The sequence below is a fragment of the Lethenteron reissneri genome, chromosome 36 (assembly GCF_015708825.2).
Source record: "Lethenteron reissneri isolate LAM-NWPU_2019-01 chromosome 36, ASM1570882v1, whole genome shotgun sequence".
Lineage (NCBI taxonomy): Eukaryota > Metazoa > Chordata > Hyperoartia > Petromyzontiformes > Petromyzontidae > Lethenteron > Lethenteron reissneri.
The window spans coordinates 1265829-1282073 of record NC_083814.1 but is presented as its reverse complement, the minus strand read 5'-3'; the positions used below and the strand labels follow the sequence as shown (position 1 = coordinate 1282073).

General features: G+C 49.6%; 1 protein-coding gene across 3 annotated transcripts in view; it reads left to right on the top strand.

Annotated features, from left to right (window-relative positions):
* LOC133351028 (transient receptor potential cation channel subfamily V member 6-like) overlaps positions 1 to 16245 on the top strand; it is a 49023-nt gene that overhangs the window by 11740 nt on the left and 21038 nt on the right. For all 3 annotated transcript variants that reach the window (XM_061565911.1, XM_061565910.1, XM_061565912.1), the window contains exons 6-8: positions 195 to 293; positions 909 to 1081; positions 15754 to 15900. In XM_061565911.1, coding sequence (XP_061421895.1) covers positions 195 to 293; positions 909 to 1081; positions 15754 to 15900 — 419 coding nt within the window. The remainder of the gene's footprint in view (positions 1 to 194; positions 294 to 908; positions 1082 to 15753; positions 15901 to 16245) is intronic.

The window sequence follows — 16245 nt, the reverse complement described above, 5'->3', positions numbered from 1 at the left end:
CTCCCGGTTTAGTTTGAAGGCACAGGGGGGCACACACATACGGTGGGTTTCGCCCCCCGCACCCTCCCCCCATGGACGGCCCTCACCACAAATACGAGCGTAGGAGTGCGGTGAACCCGAGCGAGGTCAAGCGAGGTCCGCGTCCGCCACACGCGATCGCTGGTAACGGGCGCCCGTGGTGTGCGTGGCGACAGGAGAGTTCGTGCTGTCGTTCGCCGTGTGCACGGGCAACGGGGAGATCGTGAGACTCCTCGTCAAGAACGGCGCCACCTTAAAAGCGCAAGACTCGCTGGGTGAGCGCCGTGCACCGCCCGTGAATACGGCTTCTGTCATCCTACATCACACAGATGCTATAGACTAGAATATTTGTTTTATTTGTTATCATTATTATTGTCATTATCGCTACGATGCTTATTTAATGAGGAAAGCGTCACCTGGAGTCTCAAGAATCTTTATTCAGGAGGGTCCTGCCAGGTTTTCACAGTAGGTGGCGATGTTGCTGCCGCGCGTGATCCCAATTGAGTGAATTGCTCTGAGCATTGGGATTTTTGGCCAATGCCGCTTTAATTGCACACCTGTAGCTAAGGGATGAGACCCATGCAGCCCCGAGGGGAGAGCATACAAACTCCACACTGAAAAGGTGCCTGAGACGGGAATCGAACCCAGGAACCTTCCTACTGTGAGGCACAAGTACAGCATGACCACCTGAGCGCCACCCTGCCGCCCAAATGCTCACACACCCACCCATGGACTGAGATACAGCCGTTACAAAGACAATGATCCCCCCCCCCCCCCGTATAGGCTTTACAAACTCTCTGGGGCACATGCTGTTAGCGAGCAGCGCCTATGAGGGGCACGGCACACGAGACGAAACCCTGGGCGCGCGGTGCGTTCCGCGTTGCGAGCAGGGAACTCGGTGCTACACGTGCTGGTGCAGCACCCCAATGGCGAGATGGTGCGCTCCATGTACGACCTACTCTCCGAGCTGGTGCAGCCCGACGAGTGGTGCCAGATCGAAAGCCTCGCCAACTCCGAGGGCTACACGCCACTCAAGCTCGCCGTAGCGCTTGGCGACGACGCGGTGATGACCCCTCCCCCTCCTCCTCTCCCCTTCTCTCCCCCCTTCTCTCCTCTGCATCTCCCCCTGCTCGTCTCCCAGCTACGTGCCTCAGGGCACCTGCCCGTCTCGGATTTGTATGTATGTTCCGTATGAATGTTGAACTTCATTCGCGACGTACGTAGCCCACCATGCGAATCGGGAGGTGCGGGTCCCAGGATTGTCAGTCTCCTGTTGTAGGCGGCTGCTGTGCTGGGAATATCTGCAAGCCTTCCCCAGAGTGAGCGATGGGGTGGGTGAGTGGGCGATTGAGCGAGAGGGTGAGTTGGTGAGAGGATGGGTGGGTGAGGAGTGAGTGAGTGGTTGAGTGAGAGGGTGAGTGGGTGACAGATGGGTGACCATGTGAGTTGGTGAGTAAGTAGGTGCTTGCTAACAGCACTTGCCCCAAACAGTCTGTTAAGGCTACACCGGGGATCGTTGTCTTGGTTCTCCCATAGTCGATGCAGCCATTAGCAGAGACTCGACGGTTTTGTGCCACACGTTAGCTCTCACGCCCTTCCATAGCATCATCACAGGACCGTGCATACTGCATTAGATCACATTTTATCCTATACTCTATAATCATCCATGCTCTACCCACTGCTGGATGAAGGCCTCCCCAAGCCATTGTCATCCCTCATGGCCCCGCCAGGTGACAATCCGTCTGGCATTTGAACGTTGATCCAATTTTGTCGCCCCATCTCCCAATGGGTCGACCTCTCGGGCGAGTTCTCCGCTGTCCGTGGCTGGCGTTCGAACGTAGCAGCACGGCGTGATGCCTGCGAGCGTGGTTCTTAATCAGAATCAAAATATTAATTTATACCGGAGGTGGAATCCGATGAGCTATACAGGTCTTTTTTCACAGATGTACAGTTGAGGCAGGTCGGAACGTTACAACAACAATACTAAAACACAACAGGCGTGCAAAGTATAGGAAAGGTAAACAAATCACTATAAAAAATAAACGATATATTTGATAAGTTAATACCTCAGAGCGGGCTTTACGTGGTATTTTTCAGAAGAAACCTGGCTACCACAAATGATAATAGCTCAACGACGTGGCCCAATGCATGGGAATGTGATTCTTATGGCGGCACCACGGGGTACCAAATAATACAAAATGCCCGAGGCAATTACATTTTTTATATCTGGGACACTTTTTTCCAGGGGTGGACTTCACTCCGCGACTGGGGTACCAATAAATCCGAAATCGGTGCGACTCTGCGATGTCGAAATGCAGCGAGGACGATTGCGCTGAAACCCTGAACGCTCGCGGTACGCACCATAGTGGTGCATCGTGTACAGCTCGTCGAGATGAGTCGATTGCCGCGTCGCCAACCGTCAACAGGCAAAAATTGCTCTTTGGTCCTTTCGGTAAGTCACGTAGGTAGAAATAAAACAACTCACGATGTTTCGATCGCAACACAAGCAATCTTCATCAGGTGGAACAACCACAGCAAGAAGAATGCTGAAGTAGGCGAGAGAGCTGCCGTGGTGGGGCTACAAGTGGGAAGCTGGTTGTGGGACACAGGGGGAAAGTAACTCGGAAAAATCTACTAGTTCCCGGCGGGTATGATGGAAACAACCACAACCAGTTAAGGCTTTACCTGGTTATAACATCCTTCCAATGATTGCTCAATTTGTATACATCTTCTCGGTTGAAGTTATGTCTATGTTTATATATCTGGATGGCTTCAAGAACAAACCTTTGATAGTTGCTCGAAGGTTTGCAGAGTACCTTGGTCTCGGAAAAAACAATATCATGCGAGCCAACAGCGTTATAACAATGGTCAGCCACGGCAGAGGTATTGGTTATGCCGGGTTTCAGATCTGCCTTGTGTTCCCGAACACGGTCCGAGACATGTCGTTTACGTTTCCCCAATGTAACTGCTACCGCAGGTACAACTCAGTTTGTAGACTCCAGGATATTGCATGTCAGGAATGACCTCCTTCACAGATGGAATTAGAGCATGGATTTTGTGTGCTCTATTGAATCGGACCTGGATCTTGTGTTTGTTTAAGATTTTGGAAATATTTTTGGTAACACCTTCTATGTATGGTAAAGTGATGGTTTTGATTGGCTTCTCAGGGGATTGTTTCTCCATGGTTGGAGAAACAACTTGCGAATAATTTCGGTCCGAGTACCCATTCATCTTAAGGGACCTGGTGTACGTGTTCCAGTTCACTGGCTAGGTGGTGTTGGTCGGAAATGCAGTGGGCCCTATGGTGTAGTGTCTTGATGAGGGAATTCTTTTGGGCCGGATGGTGGTGGGAATCAGATTGCAGATTGGAATCTGTGTGGGTGGCTTTCCTATAGACAGAGTCCCAATGAGCCGTCAGGTCTCTTCTCAAACAAAACATTCAGGAATGGTAGCTTACCATCCTTCTCCAATTCCATGGTGAATTTGATGGATGGGTGTATGGAATTTATGTGGTTGAGAAATTGGTTCAATGCTGGCAGGCCATGTGGCCAAAAGACGAAAGTGTCATCTACGTATCTCTTCCACAAGGAAGGACATAGGGTGGGTGTCTGGATGGCATCTGTTTCAAATTTCTCCATGAAAACATTCGCTATCACTGGTGATAAGGGGAAACCCATGGGGGTACCTTAATTTTGTTTGTAGAAAGTACCATTCCAGGTGAAGTAAGTGTTAGGAAGGCAGTGCCTAGATGACACTTTCATCATTTGACCACATGGCCTGCCAGCATTGAACCAATTTCTAAACAATTCATGCAAGTCACATTGACACATTTATCAGTGCTGAGCTATCTCACCCCCATCAAGACCCTGCCCTTTTTCTATGTGGTCGGCAACCAAATGGTCCATGGCCCATGTGGCCAGTTATATCCAAATGAGCTATGTATGCAAGACCACAGGTGTACCAAGAGGTATCCATGGAACTACTTGAAAGATACTCAGTCGGCCCATGATGGCTATCTTCTATATCGTCACAGAAATACTGAGCATGGTGGATTTCAAACAATGCTCAGACCTGCCACTAACTCGCTAATTAAGGTTCACAACTGGTGGATCGTTCCCTACTGCCCTCTCCTGTGCAAGATCTTCTAGGCCCACTTTATAGGAAAATTTTGCTATTCTAAAAAAATCCATCAAATATGTTTGCCAATACATCAACAAAGGCTCTGACATGGCTGTCTTTGCCTTACAAAATAGAGGGGCAAAGTGTGCATGAGCTCAAACTTTTTTCCAAGGAACATACATCAGCAACAATGAGGCCATTTACTGAATTATTGGCTTCTCCATCCATGACCGTTCCCCTACAGTCGTCCATTTGGCACTTCACCTCCAAAATGGTCAACGCATCGAACGTCACCAAAGGAAATACCCAACAACAGGCCCTGGCTCCACAAGATACCACCCTGATGGCGTTCTTTGTTTTGTGCCTAAGTGACCCATTTGCTGCCAACCTGCTCTACCATTAAGTTCCCTCCTACTATACATGGACTGCTACAAAAAATTGAAGCAACGTGCTGCTGACAGTGAATCAGATGCCTTAGGACGAGTCTACACAGTTCATCCCAACAATCAGCAGTGCTACTTTATCCCAATGCTTCTCCATGTTGCCAAAGGGCACAAATCTTTCCAAGACCTTTAAACAGTGGAAGGAGTTTTCTGTCAAACATACAGGGAAGCTTGCAATCTTCGTGCAATTCTTGCGCATGATCACCATCTTCATAAAGCTATGATAGAAGCTTTTGTTGGTCAATCCCCTTTCCAACTGACATTGCTCTTCTGCATAAATCTTCAAGTTTGCAGCTCATCTAACCACATGGGACTCTGGCAAAAATACAAATAGGGCATGAGTGAGGACATCCTCCACGGAGTTTAATGACAAAATACAAACCTCGACGTCAACTTTTCTGATGTCATCTTCAAACAGGCCCTCATCCTCCTTCAGGACAAACTGCACTCCATTGGTGGAAAATACCTCACGTCTATGGGACTACCAACACCCTACAGGGACAACCTGCATGCCCTTGCTCAAGAGATCCTGCATTAAATATGCTATTATGCTTTACATCTTCTTAAATTTATTTAGGAAAATTAACCACAGCTCATGGATGTGTAGTAGGTAATAAACTGGAGGGAACTTTAACTTGGAGGTCACACGTTTATTACAGCTCATAAGTTACAATACCAAGGGGTAACGGCCCCTTTCACCCGATACTCTCTGTAGCCGGCCAGCTTGCCTCTCTGGCTATCTCTACAGCTACCCTGCCGGAGCTGGAGTCTTCTCTGACGTCTTCACTGGTTATAATCTTGGAGCTTCACTGGTACAGCTCCAGCCTCATCCTAGCCAGGGGGTTCAGCTTTGCCCACAGGGCTCTTCTCTTCAGGGCTCCAGGTCGGTCTTCAGTCTTTTGTCTTCAGCCGGACGATACTGAGCTGAGCCATTCAGGACCCTCACTTATATACAGGGTCCCGGCTCACTCCGCCCCTGGCCACGCCTCCCTTCCAGAACCTTTGCAAAGGCCCTGGAGAATGACCTCATCCCACAGCCTCCTCTCGGGGGCCTGGGGTCCCAACCGTTGGTCCCTATGCTTCCCCCCAAGGATTGCCTAGGGCCAATTGCCCATCATCACTCTTGAGCAGGTCCGGCCTCCCTTCTGCTCTCTACTGGCCTGAGCGAGTACTGCCGGCTATGAGTAGTGGCGATCATGGCCAACCATGCCACTACATTACCCCCCCCCCCCTCCGTAGCACCCAGCCGTCCTGGCTGGCAACAACACCCCAAAATCGTGAAACCCAGAACAATTACGTGCGCCTCAACAAAACACAACAAGAATGACCCAACATAAATACCCCAACCCACCTGTACAAAAATCACACTATTTACAAATGAACAATCAGGCAACCGTGTGCAAAGAAAGCATCTGCACGAATCAGTCGCATCGCCCACCCACGACACGCTCCAAGAATAACAACATTAACAACAAAAACAATGACAGCGACCGAACGCGAGTCACAGGCAAGAAGGACCACCAACCGTGGCAGCCCGGCCTAGACAAGGTAAGTGTGAAAGGTAAGTGCCCGTCGTGGTGCGTGTGAGAGCGTGGGAAGGGTTATGAAAATATTGGGGCCCTTGAACGGGTCCGTTTAGCAGGGCCGTCGTACAGCAGTGGGGGTTTCGCAGGGGGAAGAGAAGAAGCCGGCACCCCCTGGGCAACATCCGGGTCGGCGGCGGAGCCCGTGTCGATAGGAGCGGCCATTGACGACGGTCGTGGGGGGCTCATTCCTTGGACATCTGAGGGCTCAACAACAGGAATGCGTTGGGGGTTATGGTCTGTTGAAACGTGACGGACGTGAAAAAGGAATAGCGCTTGCCAACCGCAGGTCTTATGGCGTGGTACCTGGTACATTTTTTTTCACGTAAACCCACCGTTTGAGAGCCAAATCCCTCGCAAGCACATTAATACACACAGACAGACAGAGAATGATGTTTATAGGTAAGATAATACCTCATCAGGAAGAGGAAGTGCAAATACAATTTTAATGCATTCGTTCAAAACGCTTGATAGTTTCGAATAAGAATTTTAAAAACGTAAATACTATTATTGCTGTCATATCATTTGACAGAATTTCTTTATCACACATTTGTTTATTAAATACTAGATTTACTACCCGGCTTTGCCCGGGACTTGGATTCACGACGCCCGTCCACCTTTGTCTCCCAAGTGGCGATGTTCACACCACACCAGTTACTCGTTTGAGGCTAAGTCGACCTAGGGGGGGCCCAGGACCGGTTCAAATAATCGTCACCGGTGGTGGCCGTGAGCGGGAATCGAATTCGGGTACAAAGATATCAAACAGCCATTTTTGAGCATGGAGGGATAATGTATCATGGAGCACGTACTAAATATACGTCATTCGGCAAGCGTACAATAGCCAATGCGTCATCCATGATTAATTATTCCTCCATGGAATTTTAGTTTTTTGTATCCAGAAAATAGCGTAATGCTTCTTTTCGCCATTGTCCTGCTATGAACCATGAGTGACTGAATTTAACCATTTAGGATCTTTGATTTAATTACAGAGTTCCCTTATGGAAATGCATTTTTTAACCGCTCACGATTCAGTATATCGTGTGCACGATTTAGTATTTTCTGCGCAAAAAATAATCAATTGTGCACAACAACTAATCATTCACACAAATAAAATAAATTGCGAAAAAATTGTAGCGCCGTTACCAGGGCGCTGTATGTGTAGCACCGTTGCCAGGGCGCTCTATGTAGTGACTCGCCACCACACTCATTGGCCGATAGGGGGCAGCCGGGTGGTGTTAACCTAAGGTAACCCCTCTGGGTATCTCGTGACCGGAGGTGGAGACCCCAGACCCCCATGGGGTGGGGGCTGGGGGGCTACCGGTTCATTCCGGACCCTTCCAGAACCCTCTGGAAGGTTCGAGAGGGGAGGAGTGGTTAGGGGCGGGGTGAGCCCTAACTTGTGTATAAAAGCCGATCCTCTCAAAGGGACCGGCAGTGTTCGTCCACTCAAGACCCGAAGACATCTGAAGACTAGCCTAGCACCCTGGACCCTCAACCGAGGCTCTTGTCAGAGCTGGGTTGGAGTGGACCAATGGTGAGACCCGTACACCCTGGCCAGGTCGGGTCAGCCCAGCCTCCCCTCGGATCCTTAGCGGAGGACCCGCAGAGTATCGTCCTGAGTATATCGGGCACGCTAGAAGGGAGGCTGTACCTCCCTTAGGATAGCGGGTGAAGGAGCCGTACTCCTTCGTGTTACAGTTATTGTTACGTTTATTGAATTAAATGCGTTGCCTCCAGAAGACGTCTCCGCGAAGTTTATACCCACAACATAATTGAAATTTAGTTTTTTTAAATCCTTTATATTAAGTTCGCTTGCTTGCGTGCTTGCTTGCTTAGGACCGTGCAAATCTTTCGCTCGAGCTGACATTTTCCCCACAGACTCGTTGTGCCAGACAATTAATGTTCGTGAAAAAAAATTCCCAAAATGTTACACTTTTTAGGCAAAAAAAATGTATTTTACATATATTCAAATATAACTCATTCATCGCTTTGGCTGAACGTCACAGTATAAGAGCCCAGAGCGTAACCCCTCCACAGGCCGTGGCAGAGTAGCGCAGTTGGTAGCGCCCTCGCTTCCCATGCCAAAGGATCGATCCCTGCGTCCTCCACAGGCGAATATATTTTTAAATCCTTTATATTAAGTTCGCTGCCACGCATATAAAGGATTTATAGTGAAAAACTTTGTTTTACGGGTTATACGTATTACATGTTTCTATAAAGGTGCTCCGTACTAGCTCATATTATTTTTTTAAATACTTCGTATCATATGCTTGGTTCTTTCGGTAAAGTCACGTAGAAAAACCAAGAATATGAATCCCTGCAGTCACCAAAGCTTTAAATCAAAATTTAACTTCGTATGAGTTTGAGTTAATTTAGTAATCATAGTAATCAAATTATCATAGAATAGCTAATCAAGGAATTCATTAATTTAATGCTATCTATTTAAAATATTCAGGCTGGTCATTACTTTCAACTCATATCATAATTAAAATATACAATATTTATTAAATTGAATAATGAAAGTTTATATTACACCAATTAAATCTCAAATATTTTTTTAAACGAATTGACCGCTACAATGGATAAAAATAAATGGACCAGTGTCTTTTTCATTCGTACGTGCTGGCATATCCTACAAAGAGCAGAAAGGTTTGCCAAGAAGAACTGGTTCAAAAGTGGAATGATTAAAAAGAAATCGTACAGATTTGCAAGTTAAAGTTGATCATTGGTTGCAAGAATTAAAGGCGGTTTCCATCAAAAGAAAAGGATCACTTCTTACGTTTTGGGCTAAACAAACATCAATAGTCGATAAAAAATAAAATGTGCCCGTCGAAATACCTCAGAATTCTGTATCGCAGTCTGATGGACAAGTGACCGATGCTCAGGCTGACGATTCAGCGCCAAGTACTAGCAATTCAGCAACATCAAGAATGGCTACAGCCCAGCTGCATTTGCAGTCACAGATTGACATTCTGAATTCTGATCTGGTCGGCTTGTACGAACGCCAAAAACGTGGAATGCTTACACAGCAACAGGATGTAGAATTGACAGAGAATAGGAAAACCAGTTGAGGAATAAAAAGGGTAATCAAAAAATAGCATGAAAGGCAAGAGATGAGAAGAAAAGAAAATGAAATGCTCTAACTAGATGTGTATTTAAATGCTCTGTTTTAAGATAATCCAGACCTACGCACATCTCTGAGCGTCAGGGCCAAGCCTGGTAGGCCTAAAATTGAGGAAGATCAGCCTTCATTACTGGAAGCTGTTGTGGATATTGCTATGCATGGATCGGCATCGCAGGAAAGAAGGCAGAGCGATGTGTAGAGAAGCATAAAGACATTAGATCAGCTGATTGAACAGTTGAAGATGGATTGCTTTACAATCAGTAGAAGTGGGCTCTACCTTCGTCTTTTGCCGAAGCGCAGTTCATCTCTTGAAGGGCAGCGTCATGTGTCAACGGTCCCTGTGAAACTCATTAGACAGAATGATCACTGTGCCAAATATATCGACTGTTTGTTTTGTACAGCAACAATTAGGCAATTGGAAGAATTGGCGTCCATGCTAGTGAAGTATGGGAATTGACGGCAGGAACTTCTTGACGGGTAACACACTTTTATTAAATCCTTTAGGTATCACAATACAACGTGTGGTCTCTCTTCTTCCTCCGACACACTCCACTAATCTCGTGTAAGCTCTAGGCCTCTGGCTACACCCGATACACTTGACTCGTGTAGACCCTATGCCTCTGGCTACACACAATATACTCGACTCGTGTAAGCCCTATGCCTCTGGCTACACAATACACTCGACTCGTGTAAGCCCTATGCCTCTGGCTACACAATACACTCGACTCGTGTAAGCCCTATGCCCTGGCTACACATAGTACATTCGGCTCGTGTAGACCTATGGCTACACCCACTACACTCGCCTCTGGGTTACACAGAGTCCCGGTCCCCTTAGGACAGCGGGGCTAGGTACCGCAGGGCTCTAGGTCTTCATCCCCGTCTTCCTTCTTCGCTGGTTACACACTGCCCTTACGCCTGTGTGCATCCCCTTTTATAGCCCCTGCTCACGAGGGACGGAGCTGATGCGGCGTCGACGTGAGCGTCGTTCCTTAATGACCCAATCACGACGCACTCTCTCTCAGCGCGTCACCGCCCACAGCCAATCGGTACCCCGTAACCCACGACCCCGCGCTGACCCCTGATCCTCCACCGTCAGCGCGCGTCACCACCTACACAGCCAATCATCACGCACTGTGCATACGATCCTTAATCCCAGCGCGTATCACCTCTACATCACCCCCTCCCACATAGCTTGCAGCCGGCCCGGCTGTTAACCTACAACACAACATAACGCAACGCAGTAATAAAGAACTCCACATCCCAGTGTGCCCCGTAACACAACAACAACAACATAACACAACCTTAAATATGAAGCAATATACAGCCCGACGAACAACACAATAAAAGCGAACACCGTAAAACGAACGCGCCAAGTGTCACTGTGACCCACGCAGTGCCGAGGCGCTCCGGCTGCCTCGACTCCGCACGTGGTAGGTTACACAAAGTAGCGCGACCTAGCGCGAGTCCGTCTGGCCGGTCCGTCGTATGGAACGGGACGTTGGCGACCGTCCGGTGTCTCCGGCAGCTCTAGACGGCACGGGTCGGGCCTGGAAGGACCGGCCCCGCCGTGAAGATCCGGCCGCCGGTGGTCGGCAGCAGTCAGTTCCGAGACACCGGGGTTTGCAGTGATGACTTGGGGCCTTGGTCGTCGTCCAGCCGAGGTCCCATGGCGCGCTGACGTGGGGCGCGGCAACCGGAGGCCACGTGGCCACGAAGGCCGCAGTTATAGCAGGTGATGACAGTAGTCGGAGATCTCGGTTGCTCCAGCTTGCGGGCCGCTCGCAGAGGCGAACGACCCCCCGACCTCCAGTCCCCCGCTCGTCCCGCGATGAACGCGTCCTCTCGTGGGCTGACGACTTGGGGCACGGTGTCAACCGGACCCGGAGTTGAGGCCACGGCAGCGTTGCAGACGACCCCCTGCTTTCGTTGAAGGACCTCGTGCGCTTGCATGCTCGTGGCGACCCGTAATGAAGAAATATCGGTGTCGTCGGCCGTGTTGATGGGGACCCCCAGGTCCTGCGCCAACTTGAGCAGCTGCTCCAAAACCATCGCATCTTGGCCCTCCTCGTCCATACGAGGGAACGCGGCGTCAGCGAGAGCGAGCAACGCCGTGCGGTAGGCGAGCACGGTCTCCGTGTCCGCCTTCCGTCTTGCGTAGAAATGATGGCGGCACGCCGAGGGAGGACCGTAGACTTTGGCCATGAGAGCCAGCGCATCCTTGAGCGTGGAGCGGTCCGACCTGCGTGCGGACGTGAAGGCCGCGAGCGCGTTGTCGTCCAGCATGGCAGGCAGTGCCCGCAGTGCCGTAGCGTCGGACCAGGCGGACATCTCTTGATGCGCCAAAAATCTGCGCTGAAATTGGCTCCAATCCCCGCCTTCCGCCTTGAATGCTGACAACGTGGGAAGGCGCTGCTGAAAGATAAAGTCGTCCTCCTCCTCGTGCTTCCTCTCTGCCCCCCCGTCGGTGTGTAAGATGGCGGCCCCAGTGGCGGGTGTGTGATGGCGGTCCGCCGCGCGCGTTGGTGACGTCAGCGGCCGCGCATGGAGAACCGCTGCCACGTGGTGATGGCCGTTCCCGCCAAAAGTTGGAGCGGATGAAATGGCGGGAATCGCCAAATCGTTTTGGCGGGAATCTGCAGGGCGATCCTGTAGCACGTCGGCCGCCGTCCCCGCTCCTCCCGACGAGCTGATCTCCGCCAAGATGGACGCGGCGGCGAGCAGCAGCTCCGCCAGACGGGAGTGTGCCTCGCGAAGCACGGTGTCAGTCCCCCGTCGCTCGACCGGCGCCGTCGGTGGATCCTGCCCCGTGGGCAGCTCCTCTTCCTCACCCCTTGATGCCCGCTGGCCCGCGTCGTCGAGGTTGTCCTCGTGGTCAATCCCGTGGGTCCGACGGTTCCTCCTTGTATCCATGCTTGGAGGACCGTTTCACTTCTGACGCCAGTTGAATTATGGGAATTGACGGCAGGAACTTCTTGACGGGTAACACACTTTTATTAAATCCTTTAGGTATCACAATACAACGTGTGGTCTCTCTTCTTCCTCCGACACACTCCACTAATCTCGTGTAAGCTCTAGGCCTCTGGCTACACCCGATACACTTGACTCGTGTAGACCCTATGCCTCTGGCTACACACAATATACTCGACTCGTGTAAGCCCTATGCCTCTGGCTACACAATACACTCGACTCGTGTAAGCCCTATGCCTCTGGCTACACAATACACTCGACTCGTGTAAGCCCTATGCCCTGGCTACACATAGTACATTCGGCTCGTGTAGACCTATGGCTACACCCACTACACTCGCCTCTGGGTTACACAGAGTCCCGGTCCCCTTAGGACAGCGGGGCTAGGTACCGCAGGGCTCTAGGTCTTCATCCCCGTCTTCCTTCTTCGCTGGTTACACACTGCCCTTACGCCTGTGTGCATCCCCTTTTATAGCCCCTGCTCACGAGGGACGGAGCTGATGCGGCGTCGACGTGAGCGTCGTTCCTTAATGACCCAATCACGACGCACTCTCTCTCAGCGCGTCACCGCCCACAGCCAATCGGTACCCCGTAACCCACGACCCCGCGCTGACCCCTGATCCTCCACCGTCAGCGCGCGTCACCACCTACACAGCCAATCATCACGCACTGTGCATACGATCCTTAATCCCAGCGCGTATCACCTCTACACTAGGACCGAACGATGTGTGCTTTGTGAGGCAAGACAGCAAAGCTCGTGTTCCAACAGGGTTGACCGCTGCTAACAAGTGAAGTACCGGTGAGGACGCTTGACACCGAGGTTGAGGCACACGTATATTTATTTCACAATACGACAGTGGGCATATAACACTCGAGGGGGTATCGGCCCCCTCACCCGTATAACTCGGAATACACCCCTAGCTAACTCTGTCCTAGCCCCGAGTCCTCCACTAATGGGCTAGGGGAGGCTACCTGGCCCGACACTGGTAAGTCGGGCCCGGTACCCGGAGTTCCAGACCAGCTCTTACAAGAGCACCGGCTCTGGCTTTCGGGACCACGCCGCTGGCTCAGTCCTGTCCGGCCCTGAAAAGGACATCGAACTAGGGGAGTCCAGGGCTCTATCTAAGACGTCTTCAGTCTTCTTCCTTTGGCTTAAACCATAACTCCCGAGCCCTTTGAAACATCCCCTTTTATACCCAACCCCTCCCTGAGGGGTGGGGCCCCGGGGGATCATAACGTTCGAACCAGCCCCCCCCAGGGTGTCTGGCTCGGACGTCGTAGAGGGCACCTCCTCGTGCACTTACGTAGCCCCGCCCACTGTGTTTGTTTTCCATAGGCTGCCATGCATAACGGGCCCTCTCTTTAACACCCCTACACAAGCAAAGTTCATTGCGGATGCACATCGAGTACAGTCAGTCTGCCTGGCCATGACTGGGTTGTGGCCGCAGGACACAAGCTAATTCCTTCGGTCTATGATGGAATCCAAATTCAGTCTAATGGCCCAGGAAATCGAGAAGCTGTTGGTTATTGGGGACCGACCTACATATCAATCAGATCTGGAAAACACTCGTCATCAACAGCATTCAGCCATGGATTTGATTTCGAAAAATTGCTTATTCTCGAGGAGTTTGACGTCATTTCAAGGAGTGGTATTGATCGATTGGTCGAACCAATTTTAGTGTCGACAGTTGATAGTGGCCCGGACGAGAACCCGAGATACCAAAAAGTGATGAAGGTTGCAGTCCACCACTTTCTTCAGCACGATTTCGACGCTATATTCCTCGCTACCAACGCTCCAGGAAGAAGCGCATTTAATAGGGTCGAGGGAAAAATAGTGCCACTCAGTAGGCCACTTACTGATGCTGATTTAGAGAAGAATAATTTTAAGTTTGCAGGAAACACTCTAGCCGAAATTTGGTCTTAAAATTCCTGAACGGACACCAGACGGAGCATCTCATAAATTCCCATCTCTGTTTGCAGCACAAAGTTTGAAAGAGGATGACATCCTTCCTCGCTCTTCAAATCCTTATTGGTCGATTCCATATGACTTGTACTGTCCGTCAATACAATGCGTGCTTAGGGATAGGATTTACAAAAAATGGCACACATTGCGTCGTTCGTCATGCTGCGCAACCACTCTGTAACACACAAGCAGGAGTCAGTTATTATTCTGCCCAAACGCATCAGGCCACAGAGAGTCGCTGCACGTCGGCAACGTGAACTAACGGTTGTAATCGCGAACAAAGAAAATGGAGAGAGTGCAGATTGGATAGACGAAGAAGAGCTTGATCTGAATGGAATATCCATTCCACAGGATGAAGAGATTCATGATCTCCCTATTTATTCCATGAAGGAGCATTTTGCTTCTCCATGGGAGAATGGAGAAGCATACATTTTGTACATTTTTTGAATTATTGTTATTAAACATTTTGATTCCAATGATTCTACCAGGGCTTTACATTCTGTGGAATGAATATGTGATTGTTATAATTGTACCCTCCATTTAACTACGTTCTACTACAAAGTTTCAAGTATTTTTTTAAAAGTTATTACTTTTTAATATTTGATAATTATAAGATAATTTCAATATAATATTCTGAACATCTGCAGTTTTAGTTAGACGATGAATATTTTCAAGTGAATTTTATGCTAAATATATATTCACTTTAAGATGTTTTCTTGTTCATGTTTTTGTTTGTTGCGGTTGCACCCGATTCAAGAGCTAAATGGCTCACAGGGCTATACCTAATAAATGAACTTGAACATCAGAGTGCAGCACCACATTAAATACGCACTATAATGACAATAGTTAAAAGTTATTTGAAGCATGTTTTATTTTCAAAATGGAAATATGGTTTGGAGGGGGGGCAGAGCTTTGTGACGTCATATTTGAGGGGGATCTGACTTTTTGTGACGCCGTGTGATGAGGTGGGGAGGGGGGGTCACAAATCGGCCAAAATCGCGACGTCATTTATGCACGGCCCATTATGCGAGAGCCGGGGTACTATAGCACCCTGGGGTACCGCCATAAGGTTCATTTATAGCAGCCAACACAATCCAAATAAAAAGACGGTCGCTGAGCAGAGGGCCTGAACGCCGAACTGCTGGCAACAAACAGCACGGTCAGAGTTGTACGAGAAGGCAGTACACGCGTCTCATGAATTGAGCGGAGGTTTTTATGAGAGAGGTGGAGGGAGAGGAATTACAGTGGGAGCCAGACCTGCGGGTGTGATTGGGCATTGGAAGCTGCTTGACTTTAGTGTTTTTCTTACTTTTCCTATACTTTGCACTCCTATCGTGTTTTTGTACTGTGGTAAAGTTCTGACCTTGTGCCCCTACCAGACATCTGTGAAAAAAGAGCTTCATAGCTCATCGGAATTCTCCTACTGTATAAATACTGACTCTGTAGCATCACATTCTCCGTCCACTCTTGTTGACACGATTCTTGTGAACTTTCCCGCGTCCGACCGGCGTGCTTGACCGGCACGCTTGACTGACGCAGATGTTCAGCTACCTGGTGGAGAGAAGGAAAAAGGTGTACTGGACCATGGGTACCATCTCCTACACCGTGTACGACCTGCGCGAGATCGACACATGGGGAGACCAGCGCTCAGTCCTCGACATAATCACCTCCAGCTCTAAGAAGAAGGTTCGTAAACAGCCAGTAGAGGTCATCCATAGACCCCCTCCACTACCCAGGAGAGGTCATCCATAGACCCCCTCCACTACCCAGTAGAGGTCATCCATAGACCCCCTCCACTACCCAGTAGAGGTCATCTATAGACCCCCTCCACTACCCAGGAGAGGTCATCCAGAGCCACCCCCTCCATTACCCAGGAGATGCGTCACGCTACGTTCTGTGATGAGAACTGACGTCGCCGCAGTAGTTCATGTTTTTTGCACTTTAAAATCTAGATTGAAAACTCATTTCTTTAGAATAGATTTTTTTTGTGTCAAGTTGGCACGGTTGACTTCATACGGTGCCAAAGAAGTT